The sequence below is a fragment of the Lissotriton vulgaris genome, chromosome 9, assembly GCF_964263255.1.
Source record: "Lissotriton vulgaris chromosome 9, aLisVul1.2, whole genome shotgun sequence".
Lineage (NCBI taxonomy): Eukaryota > Metazoa > Chordata > Amphibia > Caudata > Salamandridae > Lissotriton > Lissotriton vulgaris.
In genome coordinates, this window is record NC_141697.1 from 268,285,946 (window position 1) to 268,303,275 (window position 17,330).

A 17,330-nucleotide genomic window follows, 5' to 3' on the forward strand; every position below is an offset into this window, starting at 1 on the left:
TAATCTCCCAGCTAGTTGAGAGAGAGGTTTGGTGAATCCCAGTAGCAGAAGCTTAGGAGTGCATTCAATTTGCAATTCTGTTATCTCCCCTATCATTTGTGCTAGATCAAAAAAGTAAACTCTAATTAGTTGGCATTCCCATTTTAAATACAAGAATCCAGCAGGATCCAAGCCACATCTATTGCACAGTGAGGGTCCGGTGGGGGGCCATTTTATTTAATGAGTGTGGAAAGCAGTACAACTGATTAAGGAACTTAAAACAAAGACGCTTGTGTCTGTTGTTAATGGATCCCATTTTGTTTGGAAACAACAGTATTTTCAGAGGGTTACCTCTGGGGTCTCATTTAAGTCAGTTTTCCAGTGTTTCGCCTCCTTACTTTCTACCGGGGGTGATAGTCTATATTTATGTCATACAAGACTGATACCCAACCTCGGAGACGTAGCGTACAAACCATATGAGCGAGTGGGAGGAACTCTTCTCAGTTTGAAATGAAGACCGTCGCACTGAAATGTCATTCAGCACATGGTAGTATGCAAAGATGTCTAGTGCTGTAACATTTCTATTTCCTTTGAACTGATCTAGAATCAAAACCTCCCTCCTGGATATTAGCTAGCCTATATGCTGGAGATCGGTCTTCTCCAGACTACTGACTACAACTTTATCCATTGTGGGGATTCTCGGGGTTCTTGGAAAGTTGTACGGCCAGGGAGTAAAGAGGCGAAAGATCTGTCATACTGGCCATAAGCCAGCTAGCCCAGTTGGTGCACCTAACAGTTTGTATGAGTTGAGTTGGCCTGAGCAAGCTGGAGGAGATGGCAGTGCTCAGTAAACAAATGTCTATTGCATAGTGTTTGTGAGGGGTGTTAATACATTCCAAAATCAGGGACTGCATAGCCCGCTTTTATCATATAATAGCAGAGGGAATTCACATTTTAGTCTGGGTTTTTTTGCCTCCTTTGACTAACCTGATCAGGTGCGACTGCAATCAAAAGGAAAAAGCTTTTATTGAGGGGGATGAGAATGGTGGTGAACAGACAGCGAAATTTGGGAAGCGCTATCATTTTAAGCAGTGCTTCCAGCCAGCTATCGATAATGGCAGCTTTATACATCTGTCAACTTGGCTAATAAGCTTGTCAAATACCTTGATCCCAGTTATCCCATATCAATAATTGGTTTTCTTGTTTAATGCAAATTTCCAGTTATTTGACTGAGTTCTCACACCATCGCAGAGGGTATTGAAGGTCTGGTTTTGTGGTGCCTTTTGGTTAGGGGAAAAATGTCAGATTTGGGCCACCTATTATGGATGCCAGAAACACCTCCATATTGTACGACCTCACAAATGATCTCTGGATTTTTTCCATGAGCATCATATCATCGGCATATAGTGACACAACTGCTCATCAAAGTAATACTCATAACAGAAACCCCACTGCCTAACGACTTGTTATAGTAGTGCTGATCGTCACTGTTGTATATGGACATGCGAAAGTACCTGCCCCCCACACCAGAACACACAAAATCAGAAAGTTTTTTGAACAATGTAAACAGAATCAACGGATATATTGGAAATAAATTACATCAGGTTTATTGCATTAAATCACAAAAAGCATGATAATATGAAATAGATAACAAGAACAAATAAGCCAGGCGCAACCCGTACATTACAACACAACCATTCAATCAAACCAATGCCTTCTCATTCATTCCCACAAATCCTAATATACAGACAAATCCAGCAAGCAAACTCACAACATAACATCTGATAAATAGCCCCCCCCCAACACAAAGTTCACAATACTGGAAAGCCACAAGGTCCTGGTTTACAAAGTAGTGGCATCAACACAGTTTATTTTCATAAATTAGGCCAACATTTTAATATGATTGATAAGCACAAAGATTAGATAACATAGATGAACAATCTTGGAGGGAGCCCAAGGAACACAAGAACTCCAGCGCCGATGTGCCTCTCGGTGTGCGACCCTAATGTTGAGGCTCACCTTATTCAGGGCGCAGTAACAAGGGAGAGAAAAACAGAGAAGCGCCTAGACTAGCCAAACAAGGGACACATTTGTGTTGGAAGAATTGAAGAAAAGATCCGGATGGCAGTGAAACGGACCGATATTCTAGATATAGAATAGAACCCTAGGAGGGTCACGCACAATACGGGGAGATGGTCCAAAGAATAAGATCACCGGGTAACTGCAAGGCGATCATGAGAGGCACCGATGTCAGGCTTGGCGATCCCTTAGGGGCCAGCTGTGGAAGAAGGATGATTCTATTAAGGTATTCCAGAAGCCTAATAGCAGCAGCGAGTAAATATCCCAGTCCAGTCGATCAGGGCAGAATGTCGCCAAAAAGGTCAGATAGAAACCCCCCATTTGGCGTATGTGTTTATCAGGTTAAGAGGAGTTACTTCAAAATGGAAGGTGCACCAGAAATAAATTAAATATGGCAAATTTCAGTCCATCATATTCTTTTATTTTTCAAAATTGTTGCACCTGAACTAAAATCAGCCAACGCGTTTTGTTCCTGTCAAACTAGGAACTTCATTAGGGCTCAATGTAAATTGTAGTGTATTGTGAACCTCTTGGTCCTCAGGGTCGACCTGACGCCAGCGAGAACAGCCACAGAGGAATGTGTGCAGTGTACCTAACAACTGCCTGGCTGCGGAGTTCCTGTGGGAGTGGGACATAGGCAAAGACCTAGAATGTCATCCCCTACTCTGCACACGAAAGCAATTACAAACGCTCAGACAACAACGAGATAAAGTACTGTTAGGCAGTTTAATGCATTGCCAAAGTAAAGATTCAGGAAATGAACAATAATGTAAAGTCAGCTCAGCAAAGCCAGGCGGACCCCTCTCAGCCAACAATGCTGAGCGAACCGTAGTGACTAACCGTCCTCCGCATGAGCCCCTGTCCTGGTAGCTCACCAACGGAGGACACCGTGCAAAGCAGCGGCCGAAAATTACGCTCGAGTTCCGCTTGCTGCGGCAGGGTATGAGTTTATGCTGCGGGGTTACTGCACCAGCGGTTAACGACACCGCTTTGAACCCCTTAGCACTTCTTAGGGGCTTGCCTGCTCTGGAGGGCTTCCCAAGGCCCCAGTCGATGGTTCCTGTTCTCCCTTATGAGGCAGCTGGCAAGCACTGAAGCAAAACGAGGCAGGGCGGACGGACGCCGCTATGCTGTCTGTGGAACGTTCCTAAAGGCTCTGAAGAACCTGCAGTGAAGAAAGGGAGACAAAGGCCAGCCTCGCGTTTCTCCCGGGGTATGCTAACTGCAGCTAGCGTCCGGCAATATCCGACGCCGCTACTGACTGGCGGCCGCCATATATGCCGTGAACGGCCTGCGCATGCGTCGCCCACGGCCTGCTGGGCATTGTAGTTCCTGTGGCGCGGCGGAGACGTCATGCCTGCTCGTAGGTTGCAGGCTCGGAAGGCGGCTACCATGAACGCCGTTCGGTGTCTTCTTATGTCCGGCCATATTACCAGGTACGGGGGGGTCTCGGGGAGCGGTCCTGACAGTACATCCCCCTCCCATCAAAAGCCCAGCGCCGGGCATGCCTTCGCAGGGTGCTTCCTGTGGAATGAGTCCACGAGTCGTGGAGCGTGCACCCCTGAAGCCGGTTCCCCTGACTGTTCCTCAGGGCCATAGCCCTTCCATGCCACCAGATACCACAACTTGCCTCTGCGCCACTTAGTGTCCCGAATTCCTTCCACTTCGCATTCCTCCGCCGCGTCTACCACCACCGGGCATGGGGTCTTCCGCCTGAGTGTAGTCGCCGGCTTGAGCAGAGAGACATGGAACACCGGATGGATGCGCATATGAGACGGCAGGCGCAGTCGCATGTTTACCGGGCTGCCACATTCCAGAATGCGGTACGGACCTATGAACCGTGGGTGGAGCACGCGGTGTTTATGGAAGCGCAGATTCCTGGTCGACACCCAGACGTGGTGGTCCCCAACCCGGTACAGCAGCCCCGGCCTCCTGTGCTTATCGGCAGACATTTTGTACGCCTCCTTGGCACTAACCAGGTTCTTTCGCAGGCGCAGCAGGGTTCCCTCAATGTGAGCCACCCTCCGTGTTGCCTCTGGTGGACTGTGGTTTTAGTTCGGATGCAGGAACGGGAGAAACCGCGGGTGATGCCCATAGTTACTGTAGAAAGGGGATGCCTTTGTTGAGCTGTGTGTGGGGTTATTGTACGCAACCTCGGCAAGCCACAGGTGGTCCACCCACTCCTCTGTGCCCTGGTCTATGAAACATCGCAGGTATTGCTTGAGGGATTGGTTGAGTCGCTCTGTTTGGCCATCCGTTTGTGGATGGTAGCTTGTGGACAGTGCGGTGTGGACATGGAGGGAAGAACACCACACCTTCCAGATCCGGGCCGTGAATTGTGAACCCCTGTCTGACACTATCACGTTTGGCAACCCGTGCAACCTCACCACATGCACCAATAGCAGTTTGGCCAGTTGTCCGGCAGAAGGCACTTGTCTACATGCCACGAAATGCCCCATCTTCGTAAGATAGTCCACTACCACCAGGATCGCGGTGCAGCCCTGATCTAACAGTAGCCCCACTATGAAGTCCAACGAAATGTTTTCCCAAGGTCTCAAGGGCGTCGGAAGGGGTTGCAGTAGTCCCTGTGGGCGGCGATGATTGGATTTCATAGAGGCGCAGGTGTCACATGCCTTGACCCATTCCGTAGCGTCAGCTCTAAGGGAAGGCCACCAGAACTGTCTGGTGAGATACTCAATCGTCTTTTCCGGCCCCAGATGTCCCGCACTGGGTGCATCGTGACACCAACGAAAAGCTTGCTTCCGAAGGCGCAAGATGGGAACCAACAGCTGTCGTCCACGAACGGGAATACCATCCTTCACCTGCCACTCCCTGTGTCTTCGCAACAAGGTCTTCCAAGCAAAGAACTGGACCCCCCTCTGGACTCCTCGTAGAAACGTGTTCAGTTGTATAGCCCCTATCACCTTAGCTGGGTGGATGATGGGACCGATCGTCGAGGGGGGTTGCGATGAGGGGTCTGATTGACGCGAAAGAGCGTCTGCCTTTCTGTTCTCAGCACCCGGTCTGTATGTGATGTTGAAATGGAAACCGGAGAAGAAGAGCATCCACCGCAGCAGGCGGGGAGAGAGGAGCCTAGCTGCGGTCATGAACTGGAGGTTCCGGTGGTCCGTGAACACCGTCACCACATGACTCGCCCCCATCAACAGATGTCTCCAGTCTGTGAACGCCTCTTTTATGGCTAGAAGCTCCTTTTCTGCGATGTGGTAGTTTCTCTCTGCATCGTTCAGCTTCCGTGACATGAAAGCCACCGGGTGTAGGACGCCTGTAGACGCCTGTCTCTGGGACAAAACGGCCCCTAGTGCCACTGCCGAGGCGTCCGCCTCCACTATGAACGGTTGTTCCGGATCCGGGTATGCAAGGACAGGAGCTGTTATGAAAGCCCGCTTCAACTCTAGGAATGCAGCCTGGGCTTCAGAGGTCCAAAGGAACGGTTGTGATTTGCGCAGCAGTTGTGTGATAGGAGCAACGAGACCAGAGAATCCGTCAATAAACCTCCTATAAAAGTTGGCGAAGCCAATGAAGCACTGTACATCCCTGACGCTCTGCGGAGCAGGCCAATCCCTCACCGCCTTGACCTTCCTCTCTGCCATCTCCTGCCCATCCGGACTTAACATCACTCCTAGGAACTCCACCGTCGTGACGTGAAAATCGCACTAGCAAAGTTTGCAAAACAGCTTGTTGTCCTGTAGGATCTTCAGGATATTAGACACATGTTCTATGTGGGCTTCCACCGTATCCGAATATATCAGCATGTCGTCTATGTACACCACTACATAGACGTCCAAGATCTCCCGAAGCACGTCGTTCAGGAAATACTGGAACGCAGCAGGGACGTTACAGAGCCCAAAGGGCATCACTAGGTACTCGTACAGACCGTATCGCGTCTTGAATGCCGTCTTCCATTCGTCCCCGCTCCTCATGCGAACCAGGTGATACACCCCCTTCAGGTCGAGCTTGGTGTAAATCTTGGCTGTCCTTACCTGCTCCAGGAGTACATTGATGAGCGGCAAGGGGTAGCAGTTCTTGATAGTGATGGCGTTGAGGGCCCTGTAGTCCACACAGGCACGCAGCTCTCCGTTGGCCTTCGGTATAAAAAAAAGGGCAGACGCTGCTGGATACTTGGATGGCCGGACGAATCCCAGGTCCAAGAGCTTGTTCAGATAGGAGCGCAAGTGGAGGTTCTCTGTTTCCGTGAGGGCGTACAAACGCCTGCTGGGTACGCATGCCCCTGGCACCAAGTCTATTTGGCAATCGTACTGCCTATGGGGATGAAATACTTCGGCTCGGGCGTCATCAAAAACACCCTCATACTCATGGTACTCTACCGGAAGACTCACAGCTTTTTCGGCTGCCGTAGCGACCACCTGAGACGGGGCTTGAGGTTGCTTCCCCCTGTGTAGTGGCGTTCTGCAATGTCGAAGACAATACGGTGAACCCAAGGTAACCTCTCTTGTGATCCAGTCGATCGACGGGTTGTGTTTTTGGAGCCAGGGCAATCCCAGTATGACACCGTACTGAGGGGCCCTTATGATGCTGAAGTCTATCGCTTCTTGGTGTGTTCCCTCGCACCTGACTTGAACCTCTTCTGTGTGTTGGCCGATAGGACCAGAGACCAGTGTGCGCCCATCCACTGCATATAGGTCCTCTGGTACTTACTTTCGTAACAGGCAAACGCCTATACGACGATCCTCCTCTGCATCCATGAACAAGTCCGTGGCTCCAGAATCAACCATGGCTGCCGCCGAAACCCAGATGTCCTGTACTAGGAGTTTCAGGGAGATAAACAGGTGTGTTTGATTCAGTTGGTCAGTGTTTAGCAGTGAAGGGATATAGCTGCAACTCCAAGAAGCACCCTCTCTTTTCCGGGAGTCCTTTAGTTTTCCACCATCGGGTCTACTGCCGCAGTGACCAGCCTACCGGAACGAAAGCGACTGGTCTTAGGCTTAGCAGGACATTTGCGCACGAAGTGGTCCTTCTTGCCGCAATACAGGCAAAGGCCCTGTTTGCGACGAGATTCCTTTTCAGTGGAGGTAAGGGTGGCTCTGATGGCCCCGATGTCCATCTGTTCAGGCCCTTGAGTGGGAGGAGCTTCTGACGGTCCCAAATGGCTACTCAGGAGCGGGACTTTGTCCTTCTTTTTGTGGTCGCCTCCTCGCTCACCCAACCGGTGCTCCAGTCGTAGGACTAGACCTCTCAACCCTTCACAGGTGCCTGGCTGGGGGTCTATCTGCGCGACAACGTCTTTCAGTTCCTCGCTAAGTCCTTGATGGAAGAGTGCAGCCCTCTTGGACTCAGGCCACTTAGTTTCTGCCACCAAACGCCTGAATGCGTTTAGGTAGTGCAGCAGTGCCTTGCTGCCCTGGCGGAGTTCTAGTAGTTCTCTGTCCGCCGTGTAGGAGTCGGCTCTGCGGTCGAACACCTTGATGAACTCCTCCCTGAATGATTCCGAGTCGTGCAGGAGCGCATCGTCCCAGCTCACGAAAGGCACAGCCCACTGAGCAGCGTCTCCTGCCAAGTATGAAATCATGAAAGCGACCTTGGCCTGGTTGGTGGGGAACGACTTAGGCTTGCACGAGAAGTGTAATGCCACTTGTGTCAGGAACACCTGCACTTTGTTTGACTCCCCGTTGTAGCGTTCTGGTGTTGCCAACGGGATGGAAACCGGCATCTCCACTACCACCGCCGCCGGTGGGGTGGTGTGTGCAGCCCCTGCACCGAAAGGGTTCCTCTGGGTCCCATCCAACCGCGCCCTAAGGTCAGCGGTTTCCTGCCGTGAAACATCCAGCGCCACTCTGACCGCAGCCAATGCTGCCAGGATATCGTCCATCGTGGCCATTGCGTCGTCAAACCAACCAGGAAGACGATTGTTAAAGGTCGGATATTATGTGAACCTCTTGGTCCTCAGGGTCGGCCTGACGCCAGCGAGAACAGCCACAGAGGAATGTTTGCAGTGTACCAACCACTGCCTGGCTGCGGAGTTCCTGTGGGAGTGAGACAGAGGCAAAAACCAAGAATGTCATCCCCTACTCTGCACACAAAAGCAATTACAAACGCTCAGACAACAACGAGATAAAGTACTGTTAGGCAGTTTAATGCATTGCCAAAGTAAAGATTCAGGAAATGAACAATAATGTAAAGTCAACGATACCCTTTGCCGTTCAGCAAAGCCAGGCGGAACCCCTCTCAGCCGACAATGCTGAGCGAACCGTAGGGACTAACCATCCTCCGCAAGAGCCCCTGTCCTGGTAGCTCACCAACGGAGGACACCGTGCAAAGCAGCGGCCGAAAATTACGCTCGAGTTCCACTTGCTGCAGCAGGGTATGAGTTTATGCTGCGGGGTTACTGCACCAGCGGTTAATGACACCACTTTGAACCCCTTAGCACTTCTTAGGGGCTTGCCTGCTCTGGAGGGCTTCCCAAGGCCCCAGTCGATGGTTCCTGTTCCCCATTATGAGGCAGCTGGCAAGCACTGAAGCCACACGAGGCAGGGCTGACGGACGCCGCTATGCTGTCTGTGGAACGTTCCTAAAGGCTCTGAAGAACCTGCAGTGAAGAAAGGGAGACAAACGCCAGCCTCGTGTTTCTCCCGGGGTATGCTAACTGCAGCTAGCGTCCGCCAATATCAGACGCCGCTACTGACTGGCGGCCGCCATATATGCCGTGAAAGGCCTGCACATGCGTCGGGCACGGCCTGTTGGGCATTGTAGTTCCTGTGGCGCGGCGGAGACGTCATGCCTGCGCCGCGTTCCGGCGCTCGTAGGTTGTAGGCTCGGAAGGCGGCTGCCATGAACGCCGTTCGGTGTCTTCTTATGTCCGGACATATTACCAGGTACAGGGGGGGGGGGGGGGTGTCTCGGGGAGCGGTCCTGACATGTATTCACATAGTTTCCAGTGTTAACCGCTGTATCATCACCAGGTAATCACCCGAAATAAGGGTTTAAATTCATCCCATCAATGGAGGGTATATAAGGACCAAGTCAAGTCCCAGCTCGAGACCGGAGTCCTAGGCAGTATTGGCGTGAATTGCATAGCCTGCGGTCTTGTTTCCTTAAGAGGAGTGTTGTGTTGTGTTCCCTTCAGTAACAGTAGTCTGCCAAGAGTGACCAAATACACATAAGAAGGTTTAATGAAGATAGAGCATAATATTAATAATCACAACATCACCGATATATAAGGTGTAGGTGGCAAGGTATCCATCTGGGCCCAAGCCAGAGGCAAAAAAGCTGGCGAAACATCTCAACAGAACATACATGTAAGTATACAAAATAGAATCAATTACATTTTGCGTTTCTAACAAGTTGATAAACATACAAAACATAAAATATATAAAATATTCACACTATTACACTAATTACAGATAAAATGACGGAAGCTGCTAAATGTATCACTTCACAGAAACGAAAGCACTTACTAAATCACATGGGCTACACCTATAGCCGAGAAAGCGCATCATCACAAACGATAAACTGTAAATGTACTAAATATTATTATCCTAATGCGTGCTATGGGAGGGCAACTACAAAAGATGATGTTGTAAATTATGGAAGAGAGCACAACCACCCCCCAAATGTGACAAATAGAAGAGAAATATTGCAAGATATTAGAGAAGCAAGCACTAGCACCCAGAAAACCACAAGCAAAATCCTGAAAGATATACTACCTGGAGTACCCGAACACATAACAGGGCAACTGCCTCCTATCCCCACTTTAAAATGCCTAATTGCACAAACTAAAAAAGCCAGAGGTACCACACCTACCCCAAGAAGATACCAAGACATACACATACCTGATCATTAACAAATACACACAATGAAGAACCTTTCCTTTTGCATCACAACCTAATGAAAAAAAAGAATAATAATATTTGCTACTGCAAACAACTTAATGAAACTTAGCCAATGTCAAACATGGACAACGGCTGGGACCTTCAAAATGTGTCTCAAACAATTCACTCAGATATACACCATACATAGTGAATATCAAAACAAACATCCATTTTATATATGCCCTATTACCAAATAAACAAAGCAGAGCTTTTAAACCTGGAGCATTGAGAGGACTTTCTGGACCTTAATCAGGAACTTGTTCAGCTCTTTGGGGATATTAATGGTTCTCCACTGCCTTGTTTTCTTCTATTTGAGAAAAAATCTGGAATAATATCCCTGATTTCTTTGGGTTCTTGACACCATCTGTATCACTCCTTTTAGAAGGAGGAGGAGAATCTGATCTAGTAGCTTTACGTGGTTGCTACTTGAAGTCATATAAGAAGCATTGTTTCTCCACAAAGGACATTGCTAGGTTGATATTTTTTAGCAGCTCTTTCCATCAGTGCATCGAAATGGGCTGTGTCGTCCAGAGGAGAATACAGCCGGACAAAAGAACTTGTCATTTTCCTAAGGTATGAAATATTCACCCTACTCCTCGGCACCATCATTGTTAGGTAATTTGTCCACTTTCTCCATACCCAAAAAGGGAGAATAAGAAGAATCCTTGTTTCAAATATCTTTAGGACTTGGCAGGGTCAACTTTGGTGGAACTATATTTTGAAATTGGTCTCTGAGAGGTAAAGAAGGTGGAGGTGGCATCGGAGGTGCTGGTGTTGCAGGAGTGGCGGTGGAGGTGGAGGCAGAGGAGAAGCAGGCATTGGCTGGCCAACTGGCTGTTGGGGAAGTAATCTCTGAAAGGTGTCCATCATCTGTTGCATAGCTGTCAAAAACACAGGCACCTGAAGTATCTCAGATTCGGCGTAGCCACGAGGATGGTTATAGGGTTGATGAGGATAATAAGCTACAAACGTTTGTGCTGGGAAGCATACTCCTGGTAGGCATTGTCATAATCCATGGCTTCTCCCTCAAATTCCAGAACATAGCAGACATCCAACTGTGTTGGACTGTAAGCAGTCTCTGAAGCATCTTTGTTGCTCAGTTCGCCCTACAATTTAGAGTCCAGAATTTGCAAACGAAGGCTTGCTGTCACTGGAATAGGCAAAAAAGTGACTGGTGTGGAAAAAGCTGTTGTCAACTGTGTCGTCGTCAATGAAGTCGAGGTCGGCATTGACGGGGTTTGCTGTTGATGAGTCGACATCAGGTGCAAGGACATCCTTGGTGTCGTCATCGACTGTGTGATTACGGACTATGATCTCAACAGAAATGAGCTATCTTCATTGACTAAGTACTGGTCATCAACTGTATCAACGTCAAAGGGGGTCTGTTCGTAAACATTGTCATCACAATAATTTTCTTCATGGACCCTGGTGAGCACAGTGCCACTGGTCACCGGCAGAGACTGGAAGTCAATTAGGATGTCCAGAGAGCTTGATTTCCCTACAGATTGTTGTGCTGGCGGATGGTCATCATGCCTGGAGTGTTGTGAGGAAACTCCAGGTGGCTGCAGGCACTCTAGGAAGTAATTCCAGCTGAGGAAAATCCATGTTTCCTCTTTTTGCAATGCCTTCTTGGAAGAGATTGGAGGAACACTTTTCAAAAAATCATGCCCTGAAGAGGGAGTATCCCCCTTCGAAGGAAGGTATTTTCCAATGAACAGAGAGCCAAAGTCCTCTCTCTGTCCTTTAGGGTTTTTGATGGAAAGTTTCTATAAATGTCACCGCGTGATGGCTTGTGCACTGGGTAGTGGCAATAAATATCTATGTTCATGTAGTTGTGTAGATTTTCTTCTGACCACAAGACCAGGTTGTGAAGAGAGAGATTTTCTTTCTGTCAGCCATGGTTACAGTTGGTGACAAATGAAGTGTCCCCAGAAAAAATGAATGTTACCAAAATAAAACTAGCAGTACTCTGAAACCTGAAGGTAGGGTTGGTTCAGTCCTAGGGTAGAACAGAAATGTAACAGGATAAGGCCATTGAGAGGTTAGAGCACAGCTTTGTTTGAGAGCTCCCTTACACACAACATGCTCTAGAAAGTGAGCTATGGTGGCCTCTAGGGGGAGTAGAAGAGCTGGCACCGCCACCTCATTGGCTGAAGTATGGGTTGCTTCAAATGAGGTGGATGTGCTACTAAACAAACACTGTTGTTGACGCCTATGGCTCTTCTAACACACTTTACTGCTATTTAAGATTACTGGGGAATCCCAGCTTGACGAAGGGGAATTATTCAAGCATGTGAAAATATGAAAGATCCAAGGCTGGAGAACAATTGTTTGCCGTAGGGCCATAGATTCTGATGCAGAGAGTCCTGAAAACCCTGCAACAGAATACCTTGACATAGAAGAAAAGCTCTACACTGGCAGCACTGCTGAAGCAAACGTCAAAGCAGATGCCAAAAGACACAATGGCTTCAGTAATTCACCTGATGTTGATATCAATACGATGGGCTACCGGATTGGGTCTTCAGTTAAACAGTGGATAGGAAGGCAATCCTTTTCTTAGCAAACACATTGGCCTTCAGCTTGCCTTGAACTTCTCAACAGCTTTTAAAGAGGTGAGTGCCTTAGGATGATGCAGCTGAAAAAAGATTCAGCTCATCTCGGGAGACTCTTCCTTTCCTCTAAGAGTTCCATATTTGCTTGCCTTGAAGTGTTTGTAATCCTCAACATCAGAATGGTTAGACTAATTCAAAAAGACAACCACCCGAAATTCCCCAGTGCCTGGCCAGCCTGCAGCTCCAGCTGTGAAGGTGGTGCAACTCAACACAGAAACTCAGACATGCACACAATACAGGTAAAGAATTAGAATTATCAAATTGAGCAGAAGGCATTGCTCTTAAATAACCTATGTTCTAAGCAGTGCTTAATTTGAGCCACTTAATTGCCAGCACCTCCACTTATGACAGTCTGCACATGGTAGCGTTGTTTGTCTAATTTGGAAACCAGCACAACAACAGCTGTTTATTAATTTTATTAATTCAAAAACATTAAAAAGGACAAACACATGCCTCCAAAGTAGTTTTTATAGGTTTGGGGGGGCATGAAATAGTAAGAATGATCACACTTGTAGAGTCTAATGGTTAGTAGGTTGATTGTTCTGTAACTGGCTGAACTGACAGCAGCAATGGGCGGTGCAAGCATAAGTGGCCCCCTGACAACGGCCCTGGCACTTATTTTCTTACAAATTAAGCACTGGCTCTAAGGTTTGATGTCACCGGCATGTGCTCACTTGTACAGCTCTCCCTCAAGAGACCAAACACTGTAGAACATATCAGGAATGCTAAGTCTTATAGGGTCAGAGCCATGAGAACATTGTAATAAGGATCAGCTAGATAAAAACGGTTTCATTGCTAGCTAAGGATATTAACAGTGCTCCAGGATCTTGCATGTTCCAGGTCAGGGTATAAGAAGGACATTTAAGAAGTTAGGGATCTGTATGCGATCTCCTAATAAAGGGAACCTCTCCCTCTGCTGAGTTCCGCAGTTAATCATTCTTTTTCATGCCCCAGACAAAAAACCCTGGTAATAAGGGTAAGGCTGGCAAAGGGATGTGATATGGGATTGGTAAAGGAACTTCAAATGTTTAAAACAAAGAATGACCCCCATCAATATCTGCATTGATAGTATCATAAATTCTGCATGATGGCGCTTACCTGTTTTAGTAGCCACAAACTGTGATACATACTGACAGCTCTCAGTAATCCCAAGTAAACTGGGCCAGAGCGGAACAGGAAGCTTTTGCTGGTACGGCTGGTGGGAACAGTTTTCTTGTCCAGATACCTGAACACAAATGGCAGCAGTAAAAACCACAAAATAAGCGGAAAGGAGGGAGGTAGAGGAATTACAGAACAGGAAACAAGGAATGTTGGAGGTGGAAGAAGAAACGCGTTACTTACCTGTAACAGCAGTTATCCAGTATTGGTGTCTTTCATAGATTCACATGCCTGAATCATTCCCCGTCGTCGAGACGGGAGCCTCTGGTACATAGAAAAGTAATGTCCTATAGACATACATAGAGAAAATAGGCCTAAGGGCTCGATGAATGGGCTCAAAAGGGTGCCTCATGAGTTGGTTGAGGACTAAATTGAGGTGCCATGTCGGTGGGACCCTTCTAGGTTTTGGGAAGGATCTATATAGTCCCTTTAGGAACTGCTTGATAAGCCTATTGGACCAAAGAGACGGTCCTTTGAAGGTCCTGGTGTATCGTGAAATGGCCGCCAAATGCACCTTTATGGATGCATGTGCCAGTCCTGACTGTGCCAAGTACAGTAGATATGGCAATATCTGTCCGGGTGTGATATGGAGTGGTCTCAGGCCTTTCTCTAAACACCATATGCAGAATCGTTTCCATTTTAGAGAGTACGTTTTGTTGGTACTGTCCGCTCTTGCTTTTGCCAGCACGTCCCTGCATTCCTGCAGGATGTTTAGATGACAGAACTCTCTGTGCTCAGGAGCCAGGCCGATAACCTGAGCGATTGCAGGTTCGGGTGTTGCACCTGCCTATTGGACATTGTCAGCAGGTTCGGGTGCTGCTTCAGACGGATCGGTGTCCTGATGGAGAGGCGATGAAGATCCGAGAACCAGTGCTGCCTCGGCCAGAACGGGGCAATTAGGATCAGGGTACAAGGCTCCGCCTTCATCTTCCTGAGGACCCTGAGAATCATCGGAAATGGTGGAAAAGCGTACGCAAATACGCTGAACCAACCGATGGAAAAAGCATTTCCGAGTGACCTTGGATGGGGACGCCAGATTGCGTAGTTTGGGCATTTGGCGTTCTCCTTGGTGGCAAACAGGTCGATTCCTGGGACTCCCCATTCTGAGAATATGAGATCCAGCGTACTCTTGTCGAGCTCCCATTCGTGGGAGAGGGATTTCTGTCTGCTTAGGGCGTCCGCAATGGTGTTGTCCTTGCCCGGGACATAGTCCGCCCTGAGCGTGATCCCATGGAGTACAAGCCAGTTCCAGACCTTTTGCGATTCGCGTGATAGAGTGAGCGAACGCGTTCCTCCCTGTTTGTTGAGATAGTGCATCGTCGTGGTGTTGTCCGTTCTGACGAGCACCTGGGAGTTCTGGATGCGTGGCAAAAAGGCTTGTAGTACCAGATACACAGCCCTTAGTTCCAGAAGATTGATATGGAGTTGCTTCTCCTGATTTGTCCATTTGCCGCTTATTTGGAGGTCCTGGAGGACAGCTCCCCAGCCTTCCAGGGATGTATCCATGGTGATCACCAGAGGTGCTGCTGGAAGTTGGAATGGCAGTCCTATAGACAAATTATTGTGATTTCTCCACCATTCCAGACTCTTGGATATTTGTGGCGTTATCTTCACAATGTCCTCGAAAGAACCTGTACTCTGTGTCCATTGGTTCGTGAGGGCTTCTTGCAATGGGCGCATCCTGAGTCTGCAGTGAGGGATGAGGAGTATATACAGGAAGACATCATTCCTAGGAGTGATTTGTAGGTTCGAACTCTTAGGGACTTCTTTGATGCCACAGCCGTGGCCAGAGATATTATTTTGCTCCTCCTCTCCATTGAAGGAAATTCCCTTGCGCATTCCGTGTTCAAGGTCGCCCCGAGGAATGTGATGTTTCTCGTAGGGGTCATGCAGGATTTCTCGTGATTGAGAGTTAATCCTAGTTGCTGAAAAAGATTGGTGCAGGCGTTGGAAGATTCGATCGCGCCTGCAGCTGAAGGTGCCTTTACCAGCCAGTCGTCGAGATAGGGGAAGACTAGGTGACCCATTTGACGCAGGAAAGCTGCCACAGGCAAAAGGCACTTTGTGAAAATCTGCGGTGCGGATTTGAGGCCAAACGGTAGGACTTTGAACTGGAAGTGCTGTCCTGCCACCTCGAATCTCAGGAATTTTCTGTGACCCTTGAGGATCGGGATGTGGTAGTAGGCATCCTGGAGATCCAAAGATGTCATAAAATCTCCTTTTTCCAGTATGCCTAGTATTTCTTGGATCGTCACCGTCCTGAATGACTGACTCTTCAGGAAAGAGTTGAGAGACCTGAGGTCTAGAATGGGCCTCCACTTTTTCTCCTTCTTGCGTATAAGAAAGAAGCGGGAATAGAATCCTTTCCCTCTTAGAGACGATGGAACTCATTTGATTGCTCCTTTCTTCAACATCGCAGATATTTCCTGGAGTAGCAGGCATAGATGTTTGTGTGGCAGCCTACGGGGAGGGGTTGCAGGTGGGATGGTGGTGAATTCCAGGGAATGGCCGAATCTTATTAATTGAAGTACCCACCGATCTGTGGTGATGAGATGCCAATTGTCTAGGAAATGGGTCAATTTTCCTCCAATCTTTAATGAGGGATATAGTTTCTGGACTGGCTGGAGTAATTGGTCACTGGCGGCCGCCAGTGCCCCTCCGCTGGTTTTTGCCCCTGAAGTTTGACCTCCCATAAGAAGTCTGACGACCTTGTTGCTGCTTCTGTTGGTACTGGGATTTATTCTGGTAGGAATATGAGGACCTATTTTGATCGGATCCCCTGTAGGAGGACTGGCCCCTGGATTTGTTGCCTCGAAAGGACTGGTTCCGTGCCTGTAAAGTACCAAGTGCTCTGGCAGTATCAGTGTCTTTCTTTATCGTTTGGAGCGCCTCGTCAATCTTGTCTCCAAAAAGGTGTTGGCCATCGAAGGGCATGTCCAGCACTTTCGTCTGCACCTCTTGTCTGAATGACGTTGCCTTAAGCCATCCTTGACGGTGCAGGACTGCTGCCCCAGCTAGTTGCCGAAAGCCAGTCATGGCTGCATCTATGGCACAATCAATGATTTCAGCTGCCAAGGTTTGACCCTCCGTAAGCAGTGCCTTGACTTCCTCCTGAACTGTGTCTGGCAGTTCCGCTATATATGGGACTATATCTTCCCAGAGCTGGCGGTTATAACTCCCCAACAGGGCTATGGAGTTGGCCGCCTTGATGGTCATGGCCGATGTTGTTGTAAACCGTTTACCGATTGTGTCTAACTTCCTGCCTTCCTTGTCCGGAGGGGCTGACAGAGGAGAGGAAGGGTTGCGAGAATTCTTTTGGGCCGCCTGGGTTACGACCGAATCCGGTTTCGGGTGCCTATTAAGGCAAGCTGGTTGGAGCCTTGTATTTTGTATCCTGGCGTGGAACAACCGCAGGTACAGAGGCCGGTGTCAGCATCAGTTTCTTTCCCTGGTCCCAGAGAAATTCTATTATTGGGATAGACTTCGCTGTTTTCTGAGTTTGCTCCTTAAAGTCAACATACCCGTCGACGAGGGGCTCTTCATCGACGACGCCGTCGTCGACGGGACAATCTTTGTCGTCGACGAGGTTTTGGACGTCGACGACGGTTTCAGCAGAATTATAGATGGAATAGGTTTACCTGCTAACGACGATGAA

General features: G+C 48.5%; 1 protein-coding gene across 3 annotated transcripts in view; it reads right to left on the reverse strand.

The window, feature by feature from the left end:
• ANGEL1 (angel homolog 1) overlaps positions 1-17,330 on the reverse strand; it is a 377,662-nt gene that overhangs the window by 127,663 nt on the left and 232,669 nt on the right. For all 3 annotated transcript variants that reach the window (XR_015299914.1, XM_086937537.1, XM_086937538.1), the window contains exon 6: positions 13,616-13,742. Coding sequence is in view for 2 of the 3 variants with exons in the window: in XM_086937537.1 (XP_086793663.1) it covers positions 13,616-13,742 (127 nt within the window). In the remaining variant the exon portion in view is untranslated. The remainder of the gene's footprint in view (positions 1-13,615; positions 13,743-17,330) is intronic.